The following is a 27,783-nucleotide window of genomic DNA, read 5'->3' on the forward strand; positions in this document are numbered from 1 at the left end:
GTCTGCTCTCTTTCCCCCGGCGCAGGGCGAGCGGAGCAGTGCTCTGTCCAGCGGGCTCTTTTCGTCGCCTTCCCTCCGCTCCCGCCGTGTGAGTAGCGCCCCGATTTGCTCCGGGCCGAAGCAGGGGACGGGAAGAGGTTGCCAGGCAACGCTCTGTGGGACGGGGAAGGGGGGCGAGGGGTCTGCCGGGTTGGCCTGAGCCCCCGCGACCCATCATGCACCGCGGGAACTTTGGCCTGCCCGGCGATGGCACCCCCTTTAAAGATGAGGCGCTCGCGGGGAGAAAGGAGGGTGCAGCCCGGGGTCCCTTCTCCCGCAGCGCTTCCTCTCTCTCGGACTAGGGCGAGGGGAGCGGCTTGGCCTTGCCACGCATGCCCTTCTTGCCCGCTTTACCCACGATGCACCCGAGTGCATTTTCTGTGGCTCGGGATGCTGCCCGTGGGGGCAGCTGCTTGGCGGCTTTGTGAACAAAGCGCGGGATTAGATGGATCCCTGGCCTGATCCTCTTTCTATGTGTGATGGATTGGTTAAGGGTGCTGGACTGGAACTCGGGAAGTCTGGGTTTCAGGCCCCACTCAGCCATGTAATCCACTGGGTGACTCTGGACTAGTCGTTGTCTCTTAGCTTAACCTACCTCACAGGGTTGTTGTTGAAATGGAAAGGAGAACTTTGTAAGCTGCGTTGGGCTCATTGCAAGAAGAAGAAAAACATCATATAAGTGACATGTAGTAATACCTTGTTTTTCTTAAAGCTGGGGAATGTAGCTTTTGCAGGAGGGGGCTGTTGGCTTTGTACCCGGGCTCTTTTATTAAGGAGTTCAGGGTCTGTTTGCTACTTCTATTTTACTGTTCTCTACAATGTCTTTTAGCTGGTTTCCAACAGAACCTTGAAGCTGTTTTTACAGCCTTGAACAATGATACTGTCTCTTGGCTTTAGACCTATATCTGTGATTTGGGTGATTCAAGGGTTACTGCAGTTATAGTGTTGAGCTAAGGCTGGAATCCACAAGCTCAAATCCTTACTCAGCCATAAAGATCTTGTTGGGTGAGTTGTCATCTCTTGGCTTCACCAATTTGCAGGGATAAAAGAGGGGGTGGTGGATGTACCATGTAGGCTGCCTTGATCTCCTTGGAGGAACTGTGAGAGCAGGTTAACAAACATTTGCATTCTTAAAGTGTTGTGAGAAAGTTGCAAGTGCAAAATGCATGTGTGCAGTGACCTTCAGCACAGTCAGGATTTGAATCTTAGTTTCTCCAGTCTGGCACTTTAGCTAATAAACTAAACTGATTAGCAAGCCAGCGGCTTTTTCCAGCACAGGCTATTAACAGGCTTGGAAGAGCCTCTTTGCTGAATCATTCCAGGATTTTCTCTGTCCCAGCTTTTATCCCCACAAACTGTGGTCGGCCAGATATCTTGGGAAGCAGAGTAAGGCAGGCATGCAGGTGACGGCTCTCCACTGCACACCCCCTGCATTGCAATCTGTTCTCTCTCAGTCTTTGCTTCCCTTATTTTTCATGAATGATCTAATTCTTGAGGTTGCTTCATGTAATTATGAATCGAAGCCGTAATGCGGCTTGCCCTGAGCAATGTATTAATACGAAAGCCATGCTCCCGAAAGCTAACGGAAACATATGCCACGCCTCTCTCTGTACTGGGCCATATTTAGCACGCAAGATTTTTTCCTTCAAGTGCAGCATGTGTGATCGAATCCAGGAAGAGGAGCTATGCGTCTGCTGTGGCCTAACTCTCAACTGACTGCTGAAGAAATGAAGCTACGCTTCCTAGTGGTGCATGTGAGCGTTTGTGTTAGCAGTCTTGGGTTTGTTTTTGCCGCATCCTTGAAATTTGAGTGCCTGCAACATCTGTTACAGCTATAAAGAACTACAGCATCCCTGCATATATGTGTCTATGATTACTTGCTTGTTGCATTCTCTGTAATCTAATCACTGATCCATTTGTAATTTTTTGCTATTAGTGAAAGGTACCATAACTGTCTCCTGACCACATGCCACTTCTCTTGTGCTTTATTAAATGTTGCTTGCTGTTGGAGCTTGCTTTTCTCTCCCTAGCTGGATTTTCTGTCTCCTCCTTGCTCTTTTTTCCAGGAAACTTGCAGTGTACCATCTTAACTGACTATCAATATTGCAGTGTGGCTTTTGGACTTTTTAAGAAAAGAAAATATTTTCTTCTTACGTCTGTCTGCAGTTCATTGCGGCACACTTGCTGGCTCAGTACATTTTTATCAGGGCTGATCATCTAGTTAGTAAAAAACTTCTGATTGGTATTTTTCATCATACTGCATACTTTTTTGGGCTGAACTCCAAATCTTTGCTTTAGAACATTTCTCTGAATAAACCTATCTTGCCATTCCTGACTGGCTCTGCTATGAAGTGAACCGACTGCTACCTTTTCTGCTATAGATGCTACCTTCTCTCCTGTATAGGAAAACTTTTGGATCTGAAGAATGGATTGGCAGATTATCTATCAACCCTAAGATATGACAGGTCTGCTCGTTGGAGCACTGCTGTGATTTGGGCTGCTTGGGGAACAGTGGTCCCAGGGGACTCACTCTGCCTAACATAGCGCCTTACAAGAGGGAATGGTGTTCAGTTACCTTGTCAGCGTTTTTTCTATTATTACCACAACCTTGTCTATCATCCTCGCATTTTCTGTCTGCAGTAAATTCATAAACATCTGCATTACGTAGCTATAATTCAAATAATTATAAGACTGCAGTGCTAATCTGTGTATGTTGTTTCTTCTTTACAGTTTAATTTTGAAACCCATTTTGAGAGAGTTTTAATATCCTGTATATGTAATAACAAATTATGACCTATCAGCTGCTTCCATTGTATGCTAAGTAGAAAGCGTATCAGGCAAATGATTGCTGCATTAGCTGGACACTGGCGTGCATTAGGACCAACGATTTTTGTGGACAAATACAGCATTTGAAGTGGCAGCCATGGATGTGGCTAGCACTGATTCCTGGGACTGTGGGTGCATTGCCTAATTGAGACATTGTGTGTGTGTGTGTATGGTTGGGGAGGGGAAACTGTTTTTCTGTCATCTGCATTCTTTCTCTTGTGGGCAAGCCACATCTCACTGGTGGGCTGGATCAGAATCAAAAAGGAAGGGTTAGAGCCAAACAGGGTCACACCACCTCTTCTCTCTTTCTGCTGTCACTTTCCCCTTCTTGCCCTCCTGCCCTTGCAGCAAATCGCAAGCAAAGGCAGAGGCCACTGAATTCATTGCTTGTGCATCACTTAAGGTGCCATCCTTTGTGAATTCAGACGTGGAAATGCCTGTGGAGCTGAGGATGTGGAACAAGTGATCAAGTTGCCTCCCTCTTTGCCTGCCTTTAAAACATTCCTTTTCTTGCAAGTACTAAATTTATTTGCAGTGTAATTTCCCTTGCTTACCCCTTGCTCTTTTTAGCTCCGTCTTGGTTTTAATCACTTGCTGGTCACCAGCAGTGACAAGAACTTGCATGGGAACAAGAGCAGAGACTTCTGGAGTGACTTCTCTTCCCTGTCAGCCCTCCTGCTTTCATGCTGTCTGCTCAAGAGGTATGACTCTCTTTTGTGCATTCAGCAGAGAAATCAATCAGGCAGCTGAAGGAGGCCGGAAATACTTCATACTGTCTTTGCCAGTCTGCAAAAGTGCTTAAGCATGCAGCCCTATCCCAACTTTGGACAGAAAAGAGTCTCACAACACCCAGCATTGGCTCTTGCAGGCATAGGATTCTGCACAAAATTTACTAATCATATTGTAAGTAGAAGTCTACCTACAAATGTATTCTGAAGAAATGAGTATATCTCTCTGCTACTTTTGTAATCCAGATTTATGGTATTCCTTAGTAGTGAATGTATTTAATTTGTTCTCAGGCAACCTAATACAAACACTTACTAAATCTTTCTAAGCAAAACTCATTTAAATCAGTAGGCTGTTTCCAGGGTGGATTTATTTAGATTGTGATGTAAATTGGCCTGAAACAGGGCTGACTTAAATCACATTTCTTACTACACGCATTTTCTGAACAGTGAGGCTGCAGTCCTGTCAGACTCGCATAGTAGTGAGCCTGCTGAACTCAGAGCTGGACAGCTTCGTCTACTTTCTTTCCAGTTTGCTCCTTTCTGCTTCACTGTCTTTGGCCTAACTCTACCATCAAGAAACAAAGCTGCGAACAAACATGTGATAGGAGGTGATTTTTACTGGACAGATTAGAGGAGTTTATTTTCATTGGATGAAAATGAGATGTTTATGCAGGGTAGACAGAGTGTAAGCCCTATATGAGATATGATCAAAATCAATTCTTCATTTCCATACACAATTCTTAGGTGCAGGTATATCTGGTAGAACCATTCAGTTTAGAGATTTCACTATAGGGTTAACATTTTGTTCAGGTTATTTAATGTTAATCTGATTACTTAAGAGGAAAGTGATATTTACCATTGAAGAAAAATTAAAATTACATTTAAATTTGCTGTAAATAAATGCTATTTGTTTTATATTTTTCAAAATCCTTTTTGATGCAGTTTGGGTATTTCTCAAAATTGTCTTCCTCTTCACTAAGGGGCTGTTTTGCATTGCAAAATTTTAAATGAAAAACACGTGTTGTGGACAAAGCCTCGCAGAAAACGCCTTGCTGCTAACAGGGCAAAAATGGATTTTGAGGGGCCTGAGGTAGTGAACTAAGGGATCTTGTCTCATGGTGGCCTCATCCTCTGTGCTGTAGGTGGCTTTCCGCAACCTGGTGCCTTCTAGATGCTTTGTACTGCAATTGCCATCATTTCTGACCATTGGCCATACTTGCTGAGGCTGGCGAACGTTGTGTAAAGCAGCTGCAGGGCATCAGGCTGAGAGAGGCTGCTGTGAGAGGATGCCGTCATGTTGCATGACAGGGTGAGAGTGGGATGTTTGGAGTTGTGTGCAGATCTTGCAAGTGTGAAAAACTTTTTGTAATGCTGCAATGTATATATTTTCTCTGTGCATTGTAATCACTTCCAATTGCTTTTTTAGAACTGTGTTGTTGAGGTGTTTTGCTTGCTGCTCTGATCTTTGTGTGCTTTTGGTGGTGAATTGCTAGAAACAAAACCTTCTTACTTCCCTTACTTTTCTTCTTTCTTAATGCTGTCCTAGGAACTAAAAGAAAAGTAAGTACCTGCTAGCAATAATCTTATTTTCTTGCTTCATTTGTTATCACCAAGAATTATTCCCACTAAGTCTAGTGTACTGGGTTTTAAATAGGTGCTGTAACTTCCACATAATCATTGTGCATTTGTGCTTTTCATTTTTATGCTTGGGCTTATTTGGAGTTAGTGAGCAGGTAGCATCTAAAGTCAACGGGGAAATGCTTTTTTGCAGTGCTTACCCAGTAAACCTTTCGGCCAGACACAGATGCTCAGCTCAGTGCACTTCACAGGGCTGTTGTTGGCAAGGATAAAATGTCAAGGAACCAGAGGATTATGTATGCCCCTTTGAGTTCCTTAAAAGGAAAAATGCAGGATATAAATAGAACAAGTAAATACACTGTATAGCCTCCTATGAAAACACGTACCTCTTGCTTTAGCAAAATTCCTGCTGCTACTTGAGGGGCTTTTTCCTTTACAGCTGCTGTTAGCTGAGTAAATGTTTCCTTAAGAGCCATTGCTGGATCCCTCTTGGATACAGACTTCTTTTTGTCACATGGCCAGAATTTGATCTTGGGATGGGAGGGTCTTTTTTGGTGTGCTTGAACACTTGTGAAAATAGGTGAATTATTAAATAACATTTGGGAGCAAGGGAGTTTTTTCCTACTTAATTTTCCTTCATAAGCAATGGCTCCTTTCCCCCAGTTCAATTCAGATAATTGATGGCTGTGGCAGAATCCAATCCTTTATCGGTGCCTGTTTCAGCCTTCTGTTACTGTCCTTTTCTCTCCCGCTACCCCCTGCCCCCAGTTCTTGCTTCTGATTCCAAACCATGGCGTGCTCTTTCCCATCTGTGTCAGATAGTGCTTCCCTTCCCTTTCTAGAGGAAAATTTCAGTATCCAGATTTCTTTTAGATTGCTTTGTCTCCTGAGCTAAGGTAATATTTCTTAAATGGCTTTTCCAATATGAGATAAACCGCTTATTCCTTTTTGAAGTGTGCAACTCTAGAGATATTTTGAAGCCAGGAGTCTTTGGCTACAGTGCACCTGGATCCCAGTTTGTGTGGTTTACTGAAAATTTGCCGGTCCCGTCATCCCCTGCAGTGGGAAAGGAGATTAAACAATGTGCAAGGAAAGGCAGGATTTCCCTGCGTCTTGGGTTTTCCTCTCCTAAGTAGTATTGTGATGTCACTGCTAGTCACAATTCCTCAGACACACAGCCTCCTCCCATGGCCTTGGTTGTGGAGCCCACAGCTTGTCACCATCTTGTTTTGAAAGTGGGATTGATAGATCTTCCATGGGGTCAGGTTTCCAAGTTTGTGAAGTAAGATTTTCATTTCAAGTCATCTGCAGTAAGTTGGGAAAATATTAAAATGCTTTGAAGGAAACACTAGGTTCATTTAAACAATAACTGCTTTGGAGGTGTCTAGTGCTCCTATCTTGCTCAGGTTAATTTATGATAGAATTTCCTTTGGAAATTACACATTCACATTGTTTTTCCAAGACATACCCCCAAGATTTCATGCTGCACCAAGAACTGAGTAACTTTTGTCAGATCTTCTGACCCGACCAGTAATGGCTCTTTCTCTAAACACTTCTCCAAACACTTTCCTAGTGCCAGCCCTCTTGAGATGCAGGACTTCCTTGAGATATAGATTGGATGAAGCTTAGCAGTGGACGCTTTGGCATTCAAACCAGAAATCCATTTTTCCCTCATGGAGTTGCTGCTGTGTATGCTGCTGCTGACTAGTTCATCCAAGTTGTATTTGTACGGGATTCCCTCTTGTGAAAGTCATATAAGTCCTCCATGTTCCGATTTGTTTGTTCCTGTGAAGCATTATTTACAGTTTAATTCTGATGCTGATGGGATATGTAACAACTTGGCCATTAAAGCTTTTCAAGTAATAAATATAATTTGAGGCCATGGATAAAAGTTTTGCTGTTTAATGCTAACAAAAGATCAAGATGGATCTGGCTCTTGTTTAACAGATGTTAATGTACTAGACAGTATTTGAACTTCAAGGTGCAGGTTTAACCTCTGGCAGAATTCTTCATAAAACCTCACAAACCCTGGCCCAAAATAAGATAATTTCCTGATCTGCCTTGGCTGTGTCCCTGTGCCTGGTGGCTTTTTTATATATTTCACGGTACCAGGTAATTTTCTAAAGACAGAGGGTGCCAATCACATCCACATCTTGCTGTTGCTCACCCTTCCGCAGGCTGGCACCCTCCAGATAATTTTGACAGCAACTTTCAGCATCCCGGGCCATTGGCCATGATGCCTAGGGCTAATGGAAGATCCCAGGACACATTGCTCAATTCACTGAATGTGTAAAGGACTCTGGTTCTCTCTTTACCTGGTAACCAAACAATATGTTAGATGGGGGTAAAATACGACTTTACAGAGAGAGCCTTTTGAAGGAGCTGGTCTCAGGCAGTTTTCAAAACAGTAACATGAGCTGGGCTCAGAATGAGCTGTGTAGGCCCTCAGAGCTCCAGTAATACTAGCATGACTGTGCATACATGTGACCAGTAGCACCTGCTGCATGCCATTTGTATGTCTTAGTTATTTTTGCAACTGTATTATTGTGCTTGTCTCTTAATGCTGCCACCCATTTGGAAGATGAGGACAAGAAAGCTGCTTTATCCAACAGAAAAGGTCTGGCTGGACAAGTACAAGTACGATGAGGCGGAGAGACTCTTCTATGAACGGGAAGCGACTCTGGCAGCCTCTGCTGCCAGAACCTGCCAAGCAGTGGTGGCAGTGAATGGTTTTTGCCATGAGGAGCCCGTGGAGGAAGAGCTGAAAGAAGTCCTGCGGAAGGGAAGAAATGGGAAGGAACCAAGGAAAAGGAGGTGTATCGCCAAAGCAAGACCTTCGGGCCTGAAAGTAGACGCTGTCTTGGCTGGGTTGTTAGCTGACCACGTGTGGCTTGACAAGCCTCTCTTTGACCAGGCAGAAGCTGCCTACAGAAAGAAACTTGCCGAAGCCTCGTCACAGGCAGCCCCCGAGAAGCCCCCAGATGCTGGGCAGGCTGCATTAGTGCCCCGGCCAGAAGCAGAATTCCTCCAAGCTGGTGCTTGGCCATGGAGAAACCTGGCTGTCTTAAACTGTGCCCACGGCAGCCTGATGGCCTGCCACCACATCGTGCAGGACATTTGGGTCAACAAGTCCAGCTTTGATAATGCAGAGAAGTCGTTTATTGAAAGGACCCAGCTGGTGGTTCTCCCACATTTCCTCAAGCTCCCCTCTGCGCCATCACACAGTAGCATAGGGCAAAAGACACCAGACGAGGGCTATGTGACGGCCCTGCCTACTCCCTCAACCCCAGTCCAGGCCACGGATGCCGGGGGTCCTGCCCACGCTTCCTCTGCCTCCCCAAGCCTGCCTGACGTGTCGAACCAGACGGTGAATGGCAAACCGCAGGTGTCCTGTTTGCAGGCCCTGCTTTCAGAGGTGTGGCTGGAGAAACCTCTCTATGATGATGCAGAGAGAAGCTTCTACGCAAACATGTTCGACGGGCACCCTCCAGGAAAGGTGCGGCTGCAGGAACGCGGGCGGCCCGAGTCCTCCAAGAGGAACCGGAAGGACAAAAAGGGCCGCAGCACGGGGAAGCCGTCCGCGGGCAAGAGGGGGAACAGCTCCATGGCCTCCGCCGCCGTATCTCCAGATGGGGTGCGCTCTCCGCCTACCTGGTGTTTCGTGCACAAGGACAGCGAGTCTTCCTGGTTCAGCAAGCCTGCGTATGACAGTGCCGAGGCGCAGTTCTATGCGTCCAAAGCCTCACGGCTGGCGGAAAAGCAAGAGCGCTCCAGGAAGTCTGAGACGGCATTAGCAGAGCCGCCGCAGCCTGCTGCCCAGGTGTCAAGTGCTCCGGAGCCTCATACTAAGTAGGAAAAGTTTGTTCTGGGGTAACCTTCCCACACCTAACGGGACAGTAGAGGTGGAGCTGCTTCTGCATGTGGAAGAGCTTCTGGATGGATGTAAAGGTGGCCCACGTGGGGGTGGGGTGTCCGCGGTCCTTGTAGGGAAATGGCAGTAGGCCAGGATGTAAGGCCGTGCTCATTTAGCTCCTGCCAGGATCGGAGCAGCGGAGGAAATGCTTCAGTGAGTTGTGCTCCTCAGTTGCAGTCCATCTTCCTTGAGCCTCTGAATTCCCATTCAGAACAAGAGAACTGCAAGGTGCAGGGATTTGGGAGGGGGTGTTGGTGATTTAGTTGGGTCATCAGTGGCCTTCCAGGTAACTAATGTGGGTTGGAAAGGTGCTCTCCTCCCTTGCCATGTGCTTCTTTGCACAGCATGACTCCTCATTTGCCTAATCTGAGTGAGTGTGACCCAACCCATTTGGACTTGGTCTGAGAAATCTGTGAAATGCTGCGTTTTGGATAGGACAGATGCTGAATCAGTCCTTCTTGGCTCTCCCAAACAGTGGCTCTGTTGCGCTGTCTCGAGAAGTATAATCCAGTTTGCCACTTAGCCACACTTAGAGCTGTTTTGAGAAGCGAAGGGAAATGGCTCAATTTCAATAGGTTTGGACTAATCCTGAAAGATTGTGGACATCTATGTGAGTAAAATAAAACAGCTCAGATACCGGCGAAATGTACCTCCCCCAAAACTGCAAATTCTGATGCTTCAGGTCAGCCTCTCCTCCTGCCCTCTTAATTCTCCACTTTGTGATCCTTTTCCTGCTGTCCTTCCTGAAAGTATCCAAGTAGTTTCCCGTCTTATATTGCATTCCCTATCTATTCCCGTGTTTCTAAGGCATTAAGTGATGGGACGGCATATTAAAACTCCAAACAAACAAACAAACAAACAAACAAACAGAAAGCATTTAACTGCCCTTGATTATGAATTTCACTGCCCCATCCAAAATTTTTGCATCAGTTTATGCATGCATTTCCTTCTACTTTCTGGGCACACCTTGTGCCCCCCCCCCCTTTACTACTAAACAACTTGGAAGGCATGGCATCCATGAACAGAAAGGTGGAGCGAGCTCTTATGTTCCTGGTCAATGAAATTTGCTCTGCTGTGTAGTTTGCATTAGGTTGAGCAAGGGAGTGCTTCCATGGCACTCCCTTTCTTCCGGCCATGCAGCATCACTGAGGTAACATGCTTGGATGTTGCACAGCATCAGCAGATCCGGTGCCATAGCGACCGTCGCGACTTGGTGTGTGTTTTGTGCCATTCTAGGAAGCATTAAGCAGAGTCAGGGAAGGAATGTTTCTATGCATGTTCATTTCTTTGAGGCAGCTTTTTTAAAGCGGTGGTTGTGTTACAGAATGTATAGATTGTCAGGGGTCTTTATGTCCATCTGAAATTAGTTATACTGATTCTCAAAAGTAATAAAAAAGAAAGTTTGTTTATATTCTTCTGTCATGCCGAATGCAGGGTGGAGCCAAGTGAATGAGCGAGACATTCTTGGTCTCCTGCGGCCTTTCCATCGGGGGTGGGAGGGGGCATTAGTGAGCTGCTCCTGGATGTGATCCTAAGGGGAGGAGGGACCTCCTCTTTGGCTAATGGGGTCCTCACATCTGCACTGATTCCGAGATAATTAGTCTGTCTTTCTTTGCAGAAAAATGGCAACCAGTTTCCTCATGCATGAGAAGATCTGGTTTGACAAGCTCAAATATGACGATGCTGAGAAGAGATACTACGAGCAAAAGAACGGTCCCGCCTGTAGCCCGCCTGGCCAGCAGGTAAGGCAGTGTAGAAAATCGGCTTCTGGGGGACCCGCCTCTACCTGGGCGCCAGAGTCCTGGCAGAGTTCTCGGCCAGTGCCTGCCGACCACAGGGGGGGCCCTGTTGCGTGCAGGTCAAGGTGTCGCCTAGGCCAGCAGCCAGCAGTAGCCAGCCAGGTGGCCCTGGGAGCACCAGTGTGGGCCAGAGAGCAGTGGGCACCCGCCCACACAGAGGGTGACCTCCAGCAACTGGCATTCGGCAGCCGCTGCCCTGCCTCCACCGAGGTTGCTGCCTGTGCAGCCTGCAAAGGAATATCCTAAGTGGAGCGCATGTAGGCCGGTAACGGGGCATTCGTGGCACCCGTGTCCGGCCTGCCACCTTCTTGCCAAGTAAAGGGTCGGGTTGCAGGGCCTTCCCCACAGCCCCTCCCCATGCAAAGTCGTTTGGAATATGTCTCGGCGCCCTAGGGCTCTGTTTGGGAGCGTGAGTGAGTGGGAGAGACCTTCCATCCCTGGTGCCTTGGCTATTCCCGAAGGGAGACAGAGCGTGTTCTCCTCACTCTTATTCATGAAGAAGAGCATTTTGATCTTTTTTGCGGCGGGGGGGAGACAGCTTATGCCCCCATGGGTAAAAATAGGACAGTCTCTGCCCAGAGGCTTCTAATCTAACTGGTGCAACACAAAGGAGGAAGAAAGGCCGGGGAAAGCAGACTCAACCAATTCCTTGTCAACAAGTCATTCTCACAATGGGAAGCCGGAAGGGATGCTGCTCAGGGGGAGAAGGAGCAGCTGTTCCCCCTGCCTATTATTCTTCTACTTGTCCAGGCAACTTCGTGTAGTTTCTGTTTGGAACCCCCAGAAGCAACTTGTAAATTCCTAGCTTGCTCTGGGGGATTGCTGTAATTTCCTAACTTGATGTCCCCAGTTTTATTTATGTTAAAAATTCTTTCTGAGTTCTCCTCAGATTCACCCTATGTCAGATTTATTATTATTATTATTATTATTATTATCCCGCCCTATACGCAAAAGCGTCTGCACTTGGTGCTTTTTGGTCTTGTAGGCGATTTTCCTGCGAATGGAAGGATGTTGTGCATTGAAGGCATCTTGTATGCTACTGAAGAGAAAAATGAAGGCACATTCAAATTTCTTGCCACAGCCTGGCTTAGGTTTATAAGAACACCAGATGGCAAAGTTTGGGCTCACAGGCTTTCTTCCCATTCACCAGTGTGTGCGAGGGACGGAGGGACTTGAAGCTTCCAGGTGGAGTTTGTAACACGCCACAGTTTCCCACTTTTGCTACAATATAAGTAACTGGTTTGTTCAAAACAGGATGCAGAGGTAGTTTGATTTCTGAAGGGGTTTGTCTAAATCACCATTTCCAGTGTCCAGACTAAACAGAAACCTGGCTTGTTACCAATGGCAACTGAAAGCTTTAAGTTTCTTCCCATCGTGGCACATTCTTGAAATGCTAAACCATGGGTTTGTGTTACATCTGAAGGTGGCTGCTTGTTGGCTTCAGTTCTTCCGCCTTCCTCATTCCTCCTGCTTACTCAGAAAGGACTGCAGAGGGAGTAAAAAAACCTGACACCCCTTGCTTTTGAACATAGACAGCTTGATTTCTTGGGGTTGATAAGAATTTTTGCAGACTACCTGGAAAACATGGAAAACATGAAAATATCAGCAAACAAAGTTTTGGTCTCTCCCAGTGCCCTTCAGCATAAACTGCACATTCCTGAAAAGTAACCATTGATCTTGTTATAGAAGGCCTGAAAAGAAGGGAGAAGTGAAGCCAGTGCTTCTAAACTCACTCTCTCACTCGCTCACTCTTTCTTACAATCATTTGCTGCCCTTTAGCAAAGGTGTTGAATAAGCAGTTGTCAGAAATCGGCACGCTCTTTTCTCCACTGTAGGCTTACTCAACGCCTCTGCATCTGTGTGTGCAGGATATTTATTTTACTTTCTTCCAAACCTAGAAAAGCAAATGAGGGCCCCTCTCTCACAACACTGGCGGGACAGCCTCCCAATGAGCCAAGGCTGAAAGCAAAGTTCAGACTAAATTTCCAGGAGGATGGAGTTTTGCAACAGTTTGAACGGTTTCCTGCATGAAGCATGCAAGTCTGAATCTCTGCCATTTTTTCCTGGCAGAGATCACGTGTGTGGTGACGAGGGTCATAGAGGGCAGCATGTGAAAATGGAAAAGGCTGCTAATTTAATGATGTGTGAAGCAGCGAAGCTTTCTGTTTCTTGCCTGAATAGTAGTGTTTGGGCTCGACAAGCTACATTATCTTTGCTGCTCTGCTTACAGTATTATAAGAACAAGAAATGTCTTTGCACAAGTCATCTCTCAGTGTTTACACAGGCATGGATCTTGGAGGGGCAGGATGTAAGTGAAGTAGCTTGCGCTAGCAACTGTGCCAAGGGGCAGTTCAGCAGCAACCAGGCGGTTGTCTTCTCGGGGTCATTGTGGGAACTGCCTCTTGAGTTAGGAGTTTGGAGCAAGAGAAATGCCCTAGCCAGGGCCGCCAAGTTGAGGGAACCCTGCTTAAACTTGCATCCTGAACTCTTGCCGCTGTAGAAAGACGCCTGCTTGTGCCGATACACATACAGGTTGGTGCTTTGCAGGGTGCATGCCCAGAAATGGATCAGTGGCTTGAAAGCCGGGTGCTGCGAGAAAGAGGTCTTCAGAATTACCATTCGTCAGCCTTCAGTGTGTCATATAGTTGTGGGGGATGCAGCTCTTCCGATGTTGGACACGATCTCCTAGAAGCCCCCACCAGCCAGCTGGTCCCGTGGTGAAGGATGCTGGTGTTGGCGCCAAACATCCGGAGAGCCACTGCCTGCCCACCCTGCCATATAGCACTGCCGTGCCTTCCCCCAGCATGAGTGGGAATCCCTCGGTGCAGTTCGCGCCACCCTCAGTCTCAGAGCTTCCAGCATTATCTGGAAAGCCCCGTACCTGAGACCTGATTGGCTAGGGAGCCTGGAGGGTGAGGTGTGTGGCAGCAAGATTAACAGGGCTGTCCTGCAGTTCCAGTTATTCTGAGAGCTGACCGAGGGCCTGTTGTGCATTTGTTGCGTGCAAGATTGCAGTGCGCCTCCTAGGCTCCCCCCCCCCCACCATGGAAGGTGCCCCAAATGTCAGGTTCAGTAAAACATGTACATACTCTCTGATGCATGCCGATCTCCGGGGGGGGGGGTGCGAGCAAGAATGTCACGCACGCCGTCATCTCTTGCACTGTCGCTGTCAGCCAGGTTCATGGCTTTCCCGTCCAGCAGCAATCATGACGTGAAGAGACGCAGTCCATGCCATGATCTCCTCCTGATGGAAGTGAGCAATGCCGCATCCCACACCGATGAGCGTCCTGAGAAACCGCACCTCAGAAGGCTCCTCCTGCCGTCATGGTGGCAGGTGCTTGCCAATACGTGGGCCGCAGCCTGGCACACTCTGTCCTCCCGTGGCTCGCAGACCCCGCTCCTAATAGCCCCAGCCGACTTGCGTGCGCCACCTTGTTTCCCACCCTGCCCCTCTCGTCCTTGACGGCGCAATGGCAGGTTTTGTTTCCTTTTGTCAGATCTTGGAATTGCAAGCAAGGTCTGTATCCGGCATTGTCCTAGTACAAATGTGTTGGCAGAAAGGGATGTCCTTTCCCCTGAAGACCCAGCGCCTTTTATGCTGCCCTAAAATCTGTGCTGGAGGATTTGCCAGCCCTCCAGAGCAGGTCTTGAGGGTGCTCGGGAGGCGGGGGGTTGCGTTCCGCATGGTGCTGCGAGTGGAACCGCTTCTGCCAGTGGAGTGACAGGCTTGGCTCTGTCCAGAATCTCCTTCAAAATACTGCTGTGAACTTCTCGTCCATGATTTGGACTTCAGGTTTAGTGGATAATATGTGAAGCACTGATACTGCGATGCCTGCCAGAACTTGTGACGATTTGGGGTTTAACTGTTTTGTTTCTCAGCTTTTTCCTCCACCCTGTATACATCCATTCAGAACGGGCACTGTACCAAGTTCGCACATGCACTTTGTCAGGACAAAACCACGCATGCGGACAGGGCTGGTTGTGCTGTGCATCGCTGTACCCACCAGTCCTAGGCAAGAGTTGGAATGCTGCATTGCCTGGCTCTTGGATCCTCCTGCCCTGGGGTTTTTTCCAAAAACAGCCTGGATGTTGTTGCTGGCAGCGTGGCCATCCCATTCCGCAGGTGTTTTTCTAGGCTCACGGGCGTTTTTCATGGCTAAACTGTCTTACTCCTTTCATGTGCTCCACCTTCAGTAATTTCTCCTGTTTCTGACTGTATCTTTAAAAAAAACCACTTGGTTCTTTCTGCACTGTTTGCAGGAGAACGGAGCCAGCCTGATCCTCCGCGACATTGCCAGAGCCAGGGAGAATATCCAGAAGTCGCTGGCCGGAGTGAGTACCTGGGCGCTCTCTCACCAGCTGGCTAACTGCATTCATTTTTCCTAGCTGTGGCATATCTCACAGATACACCCCTCTCTGCTCCTGCTGTGATTGATTTTTCCCATAGACTGTGCGTGTGTAGCCTTCCCTACCCAGTGAAGTGGGTGGAAAATTTTCAGAGGGAAGTGTTCCATTTCTTAAATGTGAATGCAGTGTTTGGCAAGATTGGCAATTCCAGAATTGTAGGTGAGTGGTCATCGGCATATGACACACGGTTCCTTAGGCTGTTGAAATGTACTACTGCGTCAACCGTTTTCAGTGCTTTTCCCCCCTTGAATTTAAGCAGCAAAGGGAAGTACAGGTATTGCCTTTAATTTTATTCCAATAAAATGTCTACTTAATATAATACTAAAACAATTAGTGTTCTTTCATGCTTTCTTCAGCTATTTCTGGACAATTACTGGTAGTACATTGGGACCATACCCAGTTTTGTTTAAAGCTTTGTTCACCAGATACAAGTATGGTGGACATGCCAACTTGCTCTCTCTTTAAGGTATCAGAAAATAAAACAGCTTTATTACTGGTGTGAATTACCGCGAATTAGCTTTATTTCCACAGAAGATGTTCTGAAAGAACCCAGTCACTTTTCTCAGAGGGGGCTGATGAGGTGGGGCGAGTCCTGTCATGTCAGCAGCACCCTGATGCAGAGAGGCAAGCTGGAGATCCCGCTTGCATGTCCGCAGACGAAAACCAGAGAACACGGGTGTGGCTGGTGCCTTCAGTCCTTCCTTTAGGGTCGGGCCACGCGGTCACGAGAGCCATCACTCAGGGCAGCCCTGGCTGGGTGCTCCATTTCAGAGGCAGGTGGAAAGCTGCCTGCATGGGCAAACCCAAGATGAATAACAGCAGTAATTCTGGCTGTGGATACAGCACTGAGCTGCCCGGGGGCTGTTCTGCTCTGTCGTCCTGCTGCGCGATAGCAGCGGGGCATTTGTGATCTAGTGGGGGATTCGGGTGTGCATTTCCCCACCTACCCACTTCTCAGTCTGCGTCCTTACCTGCCCAGGGCTTGTTGAACTAGGCCGAGCCAATGGGACACCATGGAGAGAACGGCTGGCCAGTCAGCAGCAGAATGCACTTGAGCGGGCGTATTCTGGACAGCCACCTCTATCCAGACACCTCGTTCCCTGTTAGGACATGTGCCAAAAGGTGTCTTTTCCTTCTGCCTCTCGGGATCTCAGCTGGGTTAGCTCTGAATTTCTACTCCAAAGTTGCAGTGGGTGTCTTAGGCTGAGTTCACAAAAGCCAAGGCAAACTGTCCAGGCTTTTTCTCTTGAGGTCAGTTGCATTTCCTTTGGCGTGCTTGACGTGGCTTCCTTTTGGTCCCCGCACAGGTGATCATCCAGGCAGGTCATGGGGCCAGACCTCGCAGCTTTAGCAGCAGCACTGCATCAGAACACCTGGTGCCTTAGGTGCCACTGCCAGGGAAGGCAGGCTTCGCCCTCGGGCTAATGCACTTTTGAATTCACAAGTGATTCCCATATCCTTTCTCAGAAGGAGAATCTTGTTGAATTGCAGCAGTGAGAAAATAGCCTAGCTTTCTTCTCATGTGCTTTTTAGAAGGGAAGCGGTTGGCAGCTCAAATGCACTGTGCCGAATCCTGCACACTCCAGCATGTCTGAATGTCCAGGACTCTTGGTGTTCTGCATTAAATTCCAGTAATATTGTGTTGGTGCCCACGCCAGCACGGCTAGGCCTCCTGCATCTGGAATAGATGCATTTCTCTGAGTGTAAGATCTCAGGACTCTGACTCACCTCAAGCCGAAGACACCTATGCCAGGATGTAAATTTGGAAATAAATGGCACGTGGTGTTCTTGCATACAAATATCAAACAAATTAGGATGCCAACGCAAACAGATACAGACACAAACATCACAGTGCTATTAAGCTAGATACAAGAAGGGCCACACAACAAGGCCAGGTAGAAATGTTCAGATCACCAGGAAGGAAACTAGGACATTAAATAAAGTGGAATGTCGCCACCAGAGACGACAGTCTCTGGTGGCGGAATCCGCCTTCCAGAGACTGGTTCACTTGTCACTCAGGCATCCCCCATGTTATGGAAACCAGAATGCTGACTATCGCAAGTTTTACGCAGCTATATGATTTTGATTTAGATGGCATCTCTTCATCCTTACTGCAGTAGTTCAGTCTGAGGAGGAGGTATAAATACCATGAGTTGCCTAAAAAGTATATAGAGGCAGTCTAGCTGCCATATCCTGGTTCTTTTATGGAAAACTCCCTTTTTTCGCTGAATTTAGAAGGTGCTTCATAATCATTGATTTGATTATGATTACATACCGTATTTTGATCTGTTTATGTATCTGATATGTGGGGCTGCTAGTTACATAATGAGAAAATATTTGGAGTAAGTCAAGAAGAAAGGACAAAGTTGTTCTCAGGGATTAGTTTCTGAAAAACACTACTATCTCACGATAGGACCTCCATTTTGAAAGGCGAGGCTTTGCTCTGTAGAAACCCGGTGCATCAAGTCAAGCGCTGCTCTGTGGCCGGCCGTCTGTAGCCCTGCTGAGAGACTCCCTGGATTAAAAGCTGTGCGCCACGTGTGGGTGCCAGGGGGTGTCGCTCTGCATGAGGATGGGGATTGGAGCTGGAAAGGCAGGTCTGACCGCGTGGATGGAGGTCACGGAAGGCAGACTGATGCTGCTCTCTGCCACCCTGCCGTGGCCACGTGGGCACCAGCCCCTCCATTTCTGTTGTGAGTCTTCGGAAGAGATGAATAGTCGTAGGAGGGAGCAGGAGCTGTCTTCTTCCAGGCAGGGAAAACGCGTGTGTTGGTAGCAGCAGCTCCGGAAGGCATCCCCGGATGATCTCGGCCCTCACTCCCTTCCTGGGTGCCGGTTCATGGGGCAAGGCCCAGGCCTCGCCCACCCTGCTCTCCCGTCCTCTCTGAATGGGAAAGGGAACGGATCTTTTCCCCTAAAGAGATCAGTTCTTGGAAAGGCTGGCAGATGTCTATGTGAAAGATAGAAAAATGTACTCTAAGGTATTGGGAGAGAATCTGTTGTGCGCTTTGAAGGGCAGGAACTGGAAAAGACCCTGCCCCTCATTGGCTTTTGACACACGAGCTGATTGGTGAGAGCCTAAGGAACTTCCTTCTATTTCTAGAAAAAAACTGCATCTTGTGTCGACCTGATGCTTCAGCCATCTTCAGGGCGCTGAAGCCGGTCCAGGCTTGGAGGCTGAACTAGGTGGCGGTGACGCTTTGTCACCTGGCACATAGATGTGGGAATTGAGATGTGCCGGTGGCAGACGAGGCACATCTTTTGCACTGTCCCATTTTGTACAGTTGATGGCGCTTTTTATGTTTTGCTTTTATCTGTTTGGTCGCAGCACTTTTGTTAAGAATACCTTATTTTCTGCTTATGTTGTGTATTAAGTAATCATTTCTGTTTTAAGCTGGCGAACAAATTATGTAGAGAGGAGGGGATGGGTGTCGCATCTCACAGTGGGCTTGATCTGAAACTCCCATTTTTATATTGCTGAAGTAAAGGGAGGGCAGATTCGGAAAGTGACTCCCTTGCCATCATTTTTTCTGCTACTATGTAATGTTGAAAATGCCTCTGAAACGGAGCCCAAAATTCTCTGTCTGACAGGTTCCGTAACTTTAAACATGGTCAGTAGGATAAATGTCCATATCTCAACCCTGCCAACTATAGACGTATCAAAATAATCAGTCTAGTGGTCACTTTGCTCTTTTTTACACCTGAGAAAATCTGGAACAGTTGCTCAGAAATTCCTTGATCGCCCCTTTTAAAATAGTATGGCAGTTTTGCGTGTTTTGGTTAGCTCAGGGCTTTTTGAGCGGTGGGATTCTCTTAGCTAGACTTTCCTGCCTGCTCTTTCCTACTTCCTTGTCCTAAATACCAATGACTCCTCTAGGATTAGCCGGCAGCGTATAATTTTTTTAAAAAAATAAAAAAATAAATAAAGTGACCGCTTCACCCGAGCTGTGCCATAGCCATGAACCTCCGTGCCGTGGCCTCTCCAGTCCGCTGCCAAGTTCTCCTTGGCAGCAGGGCCCCTTGAGCGGCAAGCTGTTCGCTTTGAGAGGCTCTGAGGTCCTCCTCGCGCTCAGCGCCAGTGGCCAGGTGGCTGCCGTCCATCTTGCCTCAAAGAGGCCCGGTCCTGTGGCCTTCCAGTGTCGTCTGCAAGGCGCGTTGGATTCCTCGGAGCCCCTCGGAAAGACCTGTGCTGCTGCTGCTGCTGCTGTGAGGACACACGTGGACGTTGGAGAGGCCGGAGAGGGGGTGGCCGGGGCTGTCACCCAGCCCCGACCCCCCCTTTCCCTTCCCAGCCCTAAAACTAGTCTGTTCAACACAGCCCCTGGAGTGGAGAGATGAGGCGAGACCGGGCCGCAGGTGCTGCTGCCGTGCCTGGCCCGGTGCCTCGGCATGCAGCGGTCCTGCGCCTTGCTTAGAAGCAGCCCCGGGAAGCCCCATCGTGAGTTCCCCATCCTGCCGCGTCTGCACTCGTGGAGACGCCCGAGGCACTGCTGCCCGGGCCCCGCTGAAGGCTGCCAGCAGGCACAGCAGGCGCAGCCGGCTTGCTGGCTTTAGGAAGGGAACTCCTGGTGCCGTTGTCTTCAGAGTGTGTGGGTGCGTCTGCTCATCCTTGCGTGTCCCCTCAAAGGGGTTCCTCTGGCCTTCTCACTTCAGCTTTAGAGCAGTTTGAGCTCTGCAGGGGCTGCGTTTTGCTCTCCGCTTCTGGAAGGGTCAGACTGATTATCCTGATGGGTTTCCAATTTAAAAAGAGGATTCCAGCAAGTACTGCAACTGAGCCTTAAGTGTAACAGATAGGAACGGCTTTTGATTCGGAGGTCCTGTTACTGGCATGTGTAAACTGAGCAGGCTCAGTGGCAAATGCGCTTGGGAGGGAAAAGATTTTGATAACTCAAGGAGTGGAGTGAGAGCTGCAGAGTGGAGGATCATGAAAGAGCAAAGGCATGGAGAGGCGGTAGGAAGGAGAAGGCCACGGAAATGCCAATTTAAATGGAAGACGGGCTGCAAGGCAAAACTGCAGTGCGAAGTTAAGCTGAAGCAGCGAAGCTGAGCATGCGTGACGTGACATGGCTTGAACGAAATAGGACAAAGATTTATGATTAACCCCAAACGAGGGCCCGAAGGAGATATTTATATCTCTGGAATCCAGCATCTGGCCGAGGTGCAATCATAAATCTTTGTCCTATTTCGTTCAAGCAGGTGGCAGGTTCCAAAGAGTGGCAGGTTCCAAATAAATTCAAATTGTTCTGGGAGCTTGCTTTTTAATGGGGGACAAGCAGGGTGTGAAAGCTTTGCTGCCCACCCTGATTCTCCGTGGTTTATGATAGCACAGGTCCTTGGGGAATGCAGGAGTTTTATTTTTTTATCTATTACAGCATTTTTATGCCGCCCCAGTCGCAGAAAGCCTTGTGGCGGCTTACAAAGCAGCACTGCAGCCTCCTCCTGTCCCGACTCCCCAGCTTGTCCGCTGCCCTGAGCTACGCTTGCTCCGGAGCTTTTGCTGAGGGGCACTGCTGAACCTCAAGCAAGGCGGCCGTGGACAGAAAAAGGCCTGCAGCGCCGAGCGTTCCCCAGGCCCCGCCGAGGGTTGCCCCGAGTGTGCGATGTCTCCGGGACAGGTTTTGTCCGCGTGTGGCGTGTCTTGGCTGCAAGGATTCTGTCTACTCCGCGCCAGCGTGGTGGGTGGCATGCCGGACTGGGTCTCTGGGTCCTGGCCCCTCAGCCATGGGGCTCCCTGGGTATCCTTGGAGCAGTCGCTTGCTCTCAGCCTCACCCGCCTCGTGGGCGCCTGTTGTGAGGATAACGGAGCAGTGGAGGACAGCATAAGCCGCCCTGGAAGGGAGAAGGCAGGATTAAGGGGCACAGTGCTAGTGACCATCCCCCTCATGAGACTCCGGCTATGATTAGCACTGACTGTGTTGCCAGGTGTGCCGGCGGTGGCCGTCCTGTCGCACTCGTGCCCTCTCGCACTCGCCTCGCCTCGCCGTTCCCGCCACCTGCCAGAAGCCTCAGGACAAGCTTGGCGGCGTTGGCCGTTTGCTTTGATCTGGGGTGGGGGTGGGGTTGCTGCCCCCCCATCTACCCCAAACCCAGGTTCTTCTGCAGTCAAAGGAAACAGCCCTCCGTGATGCTGCTTTTTGTATTGTTTTCCCCAGTTCACCGGCTTAACCTCAGCGTATTGTGTTCACTTAGAGTTTCTTTCCTAAAGCATGCTTTTTCGCATGTGGGTTTTGCTGTGTTTGCCTGCCCACAGCTGCATGAATGAATCTGAGTACACAGAATATTCTTTTACCAAGATAAAAAATGCTCTTGCCCTTTCCAGCTCAAGACAGTTTTGCAAAACCCTCACGAAGCCCCGCCTGCTCGTCGCAAGAAGCAGTCAGGTCGTGCGACTGTAAGTCGCTTGCGGGGTGGGAAGCACAATGCCTGTTTGTCTAGTTCAGCCTGAGGGCACTGTTGCTTGTACTAAGGTTCTTCCTTTTACTTCTGTCCCCCACCCGGCATCACATGGCTTTGCAAACTCTGTGCTTTATTATTAATCTCCCGTTTCAACACAGCTGTGCTTCTGGATTTTCCAAATTCCCACACGGATCCCCAGCAACCCTTCAGGAACTCCTTGTCAGCTGGAGAAAGAAATCTCCGCTATAAACATATACCCCAGTTCTCCCTTTATTTAGAAATGCCCATCCTGCTTGTGCAATAGGGTCTCACACACACACACACACACACACACACACACACACACACACACACTGACTACATGGGGCAGGGCTAAGAGCTGATCTCAGGCAACTTAGAGGCCCCGTGTTGCAGAGAGCTGCTTAAGCTGATGCGGTGGGCTTGGTCTGATGCTTCCCCCCCCCATTGAATCGTCTATGGAACTTACTTATTAATTAAATTTCTATCCCACCCATTTGCCAGAGTGATTCTCCTGCCTGTTCCATTTGCCAAGGGTGGAAATGCTGGTCCAGGGAAAGCAAGCCAAAGCCATGGCGCTTTGCATCCTGGCCGAGCTCTTTATACAAGAGTCCGAGCAGCTTGTGCTGACCCTGTCAAGACTCAGTGAACCGAGTCAGATGGCCCACCTTGCAGGATGGTTTTTGTTTGGGTTTGGTCTGGTCTTTTTGGCCTGAGTGGGAAGTAGATTCCTTGCTCGCTGGAGAAGCGCATATGCATCAGTTACGAGCATCACCGTCACATTCCAGGTGCTGGAAGCCAATCCACAGCAGAGCTGGTTAGGCACATGCGGAGGGAGCCCGTCTTGTGTGCACCAGATTCATCCTGGCTTTGCAGAACTAAGGCTGCCAGGCCTCTGCTGCTTGTCTTGTCCTTTCCGGTTGAAAACGCTTGGGTCTCCTCTGTCCCTTTCCTCCTGTGCTGCAGCTCTGTGTGTGTGTGGGGGGGGGAGGTGTCTCTCGTCTGATGACTGCGGCAGGCGGCCGGCCCTCACCCTCCTTCATGCTGTCCATTGCAGAGCGTGAGCAGCACCTCTTCCGCAGGGCCCGCAGGGGACCAAAGCGAGCTGGTCACCAGGATCGCACACCTGGAGCAGGAGAATCAGAGCCTGCACAGTGGTGAGTGGCCAGGCTGGGGAGCAGCCTGCAGCTGCGCCGGCAAATCCTCTGCAGACTCATCAGAAATAAGTCTGCACACTGCCTTTGTGGCTTGACTGCTGCGAGGAGCTAGGTGCCTCCCCAGGGGATGCTGACAGAAAAGCAGAAGGCGGGAGAGCTGGTCCTCCGCCCCTGCTTCCTTGGTTAATAACCCCTCTCTCCCACCTCCAGTGGTTTCCGACCTGCAGCTGGCCATCTCCAGGCTGGAATGTCGCTTGAGCATGCTGGAGAAGGCATCTACCTCCCACCACCCTTCCCCACCACCGCCCACACAGGTAAAGGTATTCGTGGAGGAGTCCTCATTCGTGTGTTACTTGCGTCATTCATTTGCAGGCAAAAACGCAGAGATTTTGCTTCTCCTTTCCCCCCCACGTAAGTTCTCCTGAGCAGAGTATGTTCTAGCCACGGTCCCCTCTTATCCCAGATGGGGCAGCCTGTGGCCCTCGAGGCAAGTACCTGGTCCAACCCACATGGGTCAGGGGGAGTCGGGTTACTTGCCTTCTGGGTCAGACCCGTCCACCAGCATCAATGAGAGAGCACAAGTGCGATGCCGTGCCTTGTCCTGATGGTTTTCAGACTTCCTTCTTTCCCACGCCTGCCACACCGGCTTGTTGGCCAAAGTACTGGCCATTGCAGAGGACTGGCGCATTGTTCCTACTGGCGCATCGTTCCAATGCTCCACTTTTGCATTCTGTTGCCTCCCATGTGAGCAAATGATATCCTCTGCAATGCTTCCATGTAGCGTCACATGGCAGGGAAGGATGGGTAATGGTGGACATTTGATTAATCAATTAATTTTCTAATTTGTATGCTGCTGAATAGCCTGACAGAGCTCTCTAAGCAGCTAACAACATTAAAAAAAACAGGTTAACATTACAGTTACTACAAGTACCGGGAGAGGAGGTGGGGGGGGAACCTGCTGGTGGTGATAGGTGTCGGCATAATGCACCCCACAGTTCGTTGCTCTGCATCAGCTGAGCTCTGTGCCCCCGCCCCCAGAGCATCCAGTGGGACGGGCTGAGGAGGGTTCTTGTGGTGCCCTGTGCTCCATGGGCCAGTTTTGTGTCAGCTACTCACAGGTTCCAGAAACGTACCGTTTGTGTTCACTTCACTCGCCTTCGCGTTCCTTGGCTTCTGGGAATTGCTTTCCATTTCCTTTGCTTTCCCTTGGTGTCAACCTTGTTTGGTATTCTCCTTGAAGCATGTCACCCCCATGAAGAAGGTGGAGCCACTGGCTGCTTTGTCCAGAAAAGTGGAGCTTCCGTCAAAGAGAAACTCTCCTGCCGCCGCCGCCGCTGCCGACGAAGAGGATGACGACATCGACCTGTTTGGCAGTGACGAGGAGGAGGAGGACCAGGAAGCTGCCCGGGTTCGGGAAGAACGGCTGAAGCAGTATGCAGAGAAGAAGTCCAAGAAGCCAGGCCTGATTGCCAAGTCCTCCATCCTCTTGGATGTCAAGCCGGTAAGCCCATCTTGTGCGCAGCTGAGGAATGGGTAAAGTTGGGAGAGCGTCCGGGTGTTTCCCATTTATGCAAAGGCACCTGGTGTGGCGTGGAAGCCGGCTGAAGCTGGCACATTACCATGACCACAGTGTCATATAAAATAAGCTATAAAAATATTAGATTTTAATAATTAAAACATTGAGAAGGTAAAAAGGTTTTAGCCTCGTGCAGAAAGGTATATAACATCGGTACCAGGTGTACCTATCTGGGGAGCTGGTTCCATAACCAGGGTGCCACAGCCGAAAAGACCCTTCTCCATGTAGCCACCTTCCTGATATCTCTCAACACGCTCCCGGAGGAGGACCTTTGATGATGAGCTTAGGGCAGTGGTGGCGAACCTGTGGCACGTGGGGCTGCAGTGGGCACGCAGAGTTCTCTCTGTTGGCACGCGAGCCAAGTTACCTCAGCAGCTGAGCATCGGATGACAGTGCACATAGGGGCCATGCGCCTGCTCGGAAAGGACTCGTGGCGCCAGGCAATGACGTCACAAGCGGCGACTCATTAGCCGCGACTCGTCCAAGCTTTTGCACGGCCGGTCAGTGAGCTGCTAAGGAGAGAGAGAGAGAGAGAGAGAGATACTTGGACTGGCTGTGAGGTGTTTTTTCTAAACTAAAACCACAGTTTTCAGGTTTTATTGTAGTGTTGGCACTTTGCAATAAATAAGTGGGTTTTGGGTTGCAGTTTGGGCACTCAGTCTCTAAAAGGTTCGCCACCACTGCCTTAGGGTCTGCACAGGTGTGTACAGGTGGAAACGTTCTGTCAGATATCCAGTTCTAAACCGTTTAGGGCCTTTAAGTTATTCTGCGTACCTTAAAGTGGGCCCAGAGTTCAGCCGGCAGCCAGCGAAGATGGAGTAACACGGGTTATGAGCTCAGGCCTCGGGGCTCTCATTAGGAAGTGAGCTGCTCTGTTTCTGAACCAACTGCCATTTCCAGGCCGGTTCTGGGAGCAGGCCCACTCAAGGCGCGCTGCAGGAGTCCAGTCGAGGTTGCCAGGGCCTGGGTCCCTGTTGCCAGGTTTTGCCTGTCCACATGGGCGCAGAGTTGGAAGATCAGCCGAGCTGATAAAAGGCACTCCTGGCCACAGAGCTCACCTGGTATTCCAGAGTCATCTCTGGGTCCAGAAGCTCACCCAACTTCAGATTGGCATCAAATCATGATCATTACCATCAAATGTAATGTGAATATATCGGAAAACAGCCTAAAACCAGAGCCGTCGTCCTCCATGGGCTTGACCAGGAGAGCCGCCTGATGTAGCGGCTAGTGTGTTGGGCTGGGGCTCAGGAGACCTGGGTCCTCGTCCCACGAGGCCATGAAGCTCCTTGGGCCAGTTGCTGACTTGGTCTAACCTACTGCACAGGGTTGTTGTGAGAAAGAAATGGGGAGGATGGGTTGCTTGGAAGAGGAGGCAAGATGAGATATCTTTTCAGAACAGAAGCAGGGGGCTGGGCATGGAAATACCCGAAGGCCTTGGAGGAGAGGGAGGAGGAGAACAGCGTGCAGTATTTTTGGAGCCAGTCCTGCTGCTCTGGCATTCACCCCCCAAGGCCGGATCTGTTCTGGATGACAGAACGCCTCCACACACGCCTCCATCGTCTGGTGGGTCTTGCTGCAGTAACCCCGGGCAGGCCCGGCGAGCGCCCCCAAGCCCAGCCAGTGCCGCCCGGCTCACAGGCGCTCCCGGTGTCGAGGCTGCGTAGACCTGCTCTCTCACCTGGTGGCGTGGATTGCCTGGTGGGCCACCCTTTCCAGAAAAGGTCGGCAGAATGTTGCCTCTGGCAAAAAGGCATTTGATAGAGAGCGCCTTGAAGGCAGCTGGAGCATCTAATGAAATGGCCAGTTTGAAGGGGTGTGCAAGAACTGGCATTAGTGAGAAACAACCCTCTTTGGTTTCTCCACTGTATTTGTTTGCTTTCGACAAGCTCCAGAGCATCTTTTATTCCTGTGAGTTGCCCTGCTTTCCCCTCGCTCTCTTCTCCTCTTGCCTCTGCCATTTAACTCTCTCCAGTGGTGCTCACCCTTTATTCTTCTCGGCCTTGGTTTCAGTGGGATGATGAAACAGACATGAGCAAGATGGAGGAATGCGTCCGATCCGTCCAGATGGATGGGCTGGTCTGGGGAGCCTCCAAGCTGGTCCCAGTGGGATACGGCATCAAGAAGCTCCAGATACAGTGTGTAGTGGAAGATGACAAAGTTGGGACTGATATACTGGAGGAAGAGATCACCAAGTTTGAAGATTATGTAAGTGTCCTTGGAGGGCTGTTGCTCTGGGCCATTCTGTTCCCGGGGCCTGGGTCACTTCGTTCTAATTTGGCTTTTCAGCTGGTAATATTTTACTGAACTTATTCAGACTGAGCTGCAAAATAGAGGAGGGAGGGAGGGAGGGAGGGAGATTCCATGGATGTTCCAACTGTATTTCTTTGCAAGGGGCCGGAGAGAGAACCCTCCCCATGCAATGCATATCCAGGCACTTCCCCCTCCCAGCTGGCATCACATAGTCTTGGGGGTGACTATTATCCAGAATGTGTCCATACTCGGCTGAAACTGAAGTTGGCCAGGGGCACATCAGTGGCAAACTAGTGCAAAGAAGGCCCTCTTTGACTGCGGACACGCCTTTCTTGTGTTGCTCAGGCCAGCTCGCTGTGCTGAGGGACCTGTGGGCAGGCTTGGCGGAGGTTGGGCCTGGGCACTCTCCCAGTTCTGACCATTCTCCCTCAGTTTCCTCCGTTCCACTGGCAGCTTTAGTCACCAAGCACAGTGTGTGTGAAGGGAGAGGTCCCTCGTGCACTCACGGGTTTGAGACTTTCAGTCTGCCACAGAGCAATGCTCACGCCGAGCCTTGTTATCCAGACGTGTTAACCTTTCAGACGAACCCGTACGCCACTTTCTACTGATGCCACGGTCCTCTGGAGCCATCATTAGTGGTTAGATGGATCCAGTCTGCTTTGCCAGGTGCCAGAGCTGAAAGCCCCAGAAACCTTTGTGGGTGGACCAGTGAGGCCTTGACCCGTGCCGCTAATTCAGGCCGCGTCTCCCAGGCTGGGTGGGCTCTTAGACTGATGCTGGGACAGGGCTGCAGGGCCTGTGGAGCTGGACGTCGACTTGCCGGGACTGCCGAAAGGTTGCTTCTGAGCATCTGACCGTGCCGCAACGCCTCTTTCTTTGCTCTTTTCCCTTCAGGTGCAGAGCGTTGACATCGCTGCTTTCAACAAGATCTAACAGCGACCCTTTTCACTTTCCAGAGATAATAAAAGGTCAAGACTTGGACAGCAGCGCTGCGTGAGGGGCTGCTTCCTTAACCGCCGTGCTGCCAGCGTCTCTGTCCTTAGGGTTGCAGCTGAGGGGACGAAGCAAGCTTGCTCAGTTGCCATTTTGCGGCACT

General features: G+C 49.7%; 1 protein-coding gene across 5 annotated transcripts; it reads left to right on the forward strand.

Moving 5' to 3' along the window:
* Window positions 1–27,673, forward strand: EEF1D (eukaryotic translation elongation factor 1 delta). 5 transcript variants are annotated; one of them, XM_044453263.1, is made up of 9 exons: window positions 1–88; window positions 10,703–10,826; window positions 15,144–15,215; window positions 21,610–21,681; window positions 22,762–22,861; window positions 23,072–23,175; window positions 24,102–24,362; window positions 26,448–26,642; window positions 27,582–27,673. In XM_044453263.1, exons 2-9 carry the CDS (start codon window positions 10,707–10,709, stop codon window positions 27,618–27,620), a joined length of 963 nt encoding a protein of 320 aa, XP_044309198.1. In that variant the 5' UTR covers window positions 1–88; window positions 10,703–10,706; the 3' UTR covers window positions 27,621–27,673. The 5 variants fall into 5 exon arrangements, with proteins under 5 accessions (XP_044309198.1, XP_044309199.1, XP_044309200.1 ...); XM_044453268.1 differs by lacking the exons at window positions 1–88; window positions 21,610–21,681 and adding exons at window positions 7,738–8,460; window positions 8,536–9,020; XM_044453264.1 differs by lacking the exon at window positions 21,610–21,681 and having other exon boundaries at window positions 70–88.
* Window positions 27,674–27,783: the final 110 nt, after the last annotated feature.

The sequence above is a fragment of the Varanus komodoensis genome, unplaced genomic scaffold (genome assembly GCF_004798865.1).
Source record: "Varanus komodoensis strain SLA01 unplaced genomic scaffold, ASM479886v1 scaffold78, whole genome shotgun sequence".
NCBI classification, from domain to species: domain Eukaryota; kingdom Metazoa; phylum Chordata; class Lepidosauria; order Squamata; family Varanidae; genus Varanus; species Varanus komodoensis.

Excerpts from the sequence above, each read along its gene's own strand:
- EEF1D (XM_044453268.1), top strand. The coding sequence starts at position 7,753 with ATGAGGACAAGAAAGCTGCTTTATCCAACAGAAAAGGTCTGGCTGGAC. Across the intron at positions 15,216-22,761 it reads TCCAGAAGTCGCTGGCCGGA|AGCGTGAGCAGCACCTCTTC; the intron begins GTGAGTACCTGG and ends TGTCCATTGCAG. Across the intron at positions 24,363-26,447 it reads TCCTCTTGGATGTCAAGCCG|TGGGATGATGAAACAGACAT; the intron begins GTAAGCCCATCT and ends CCTTGGTTTCAG.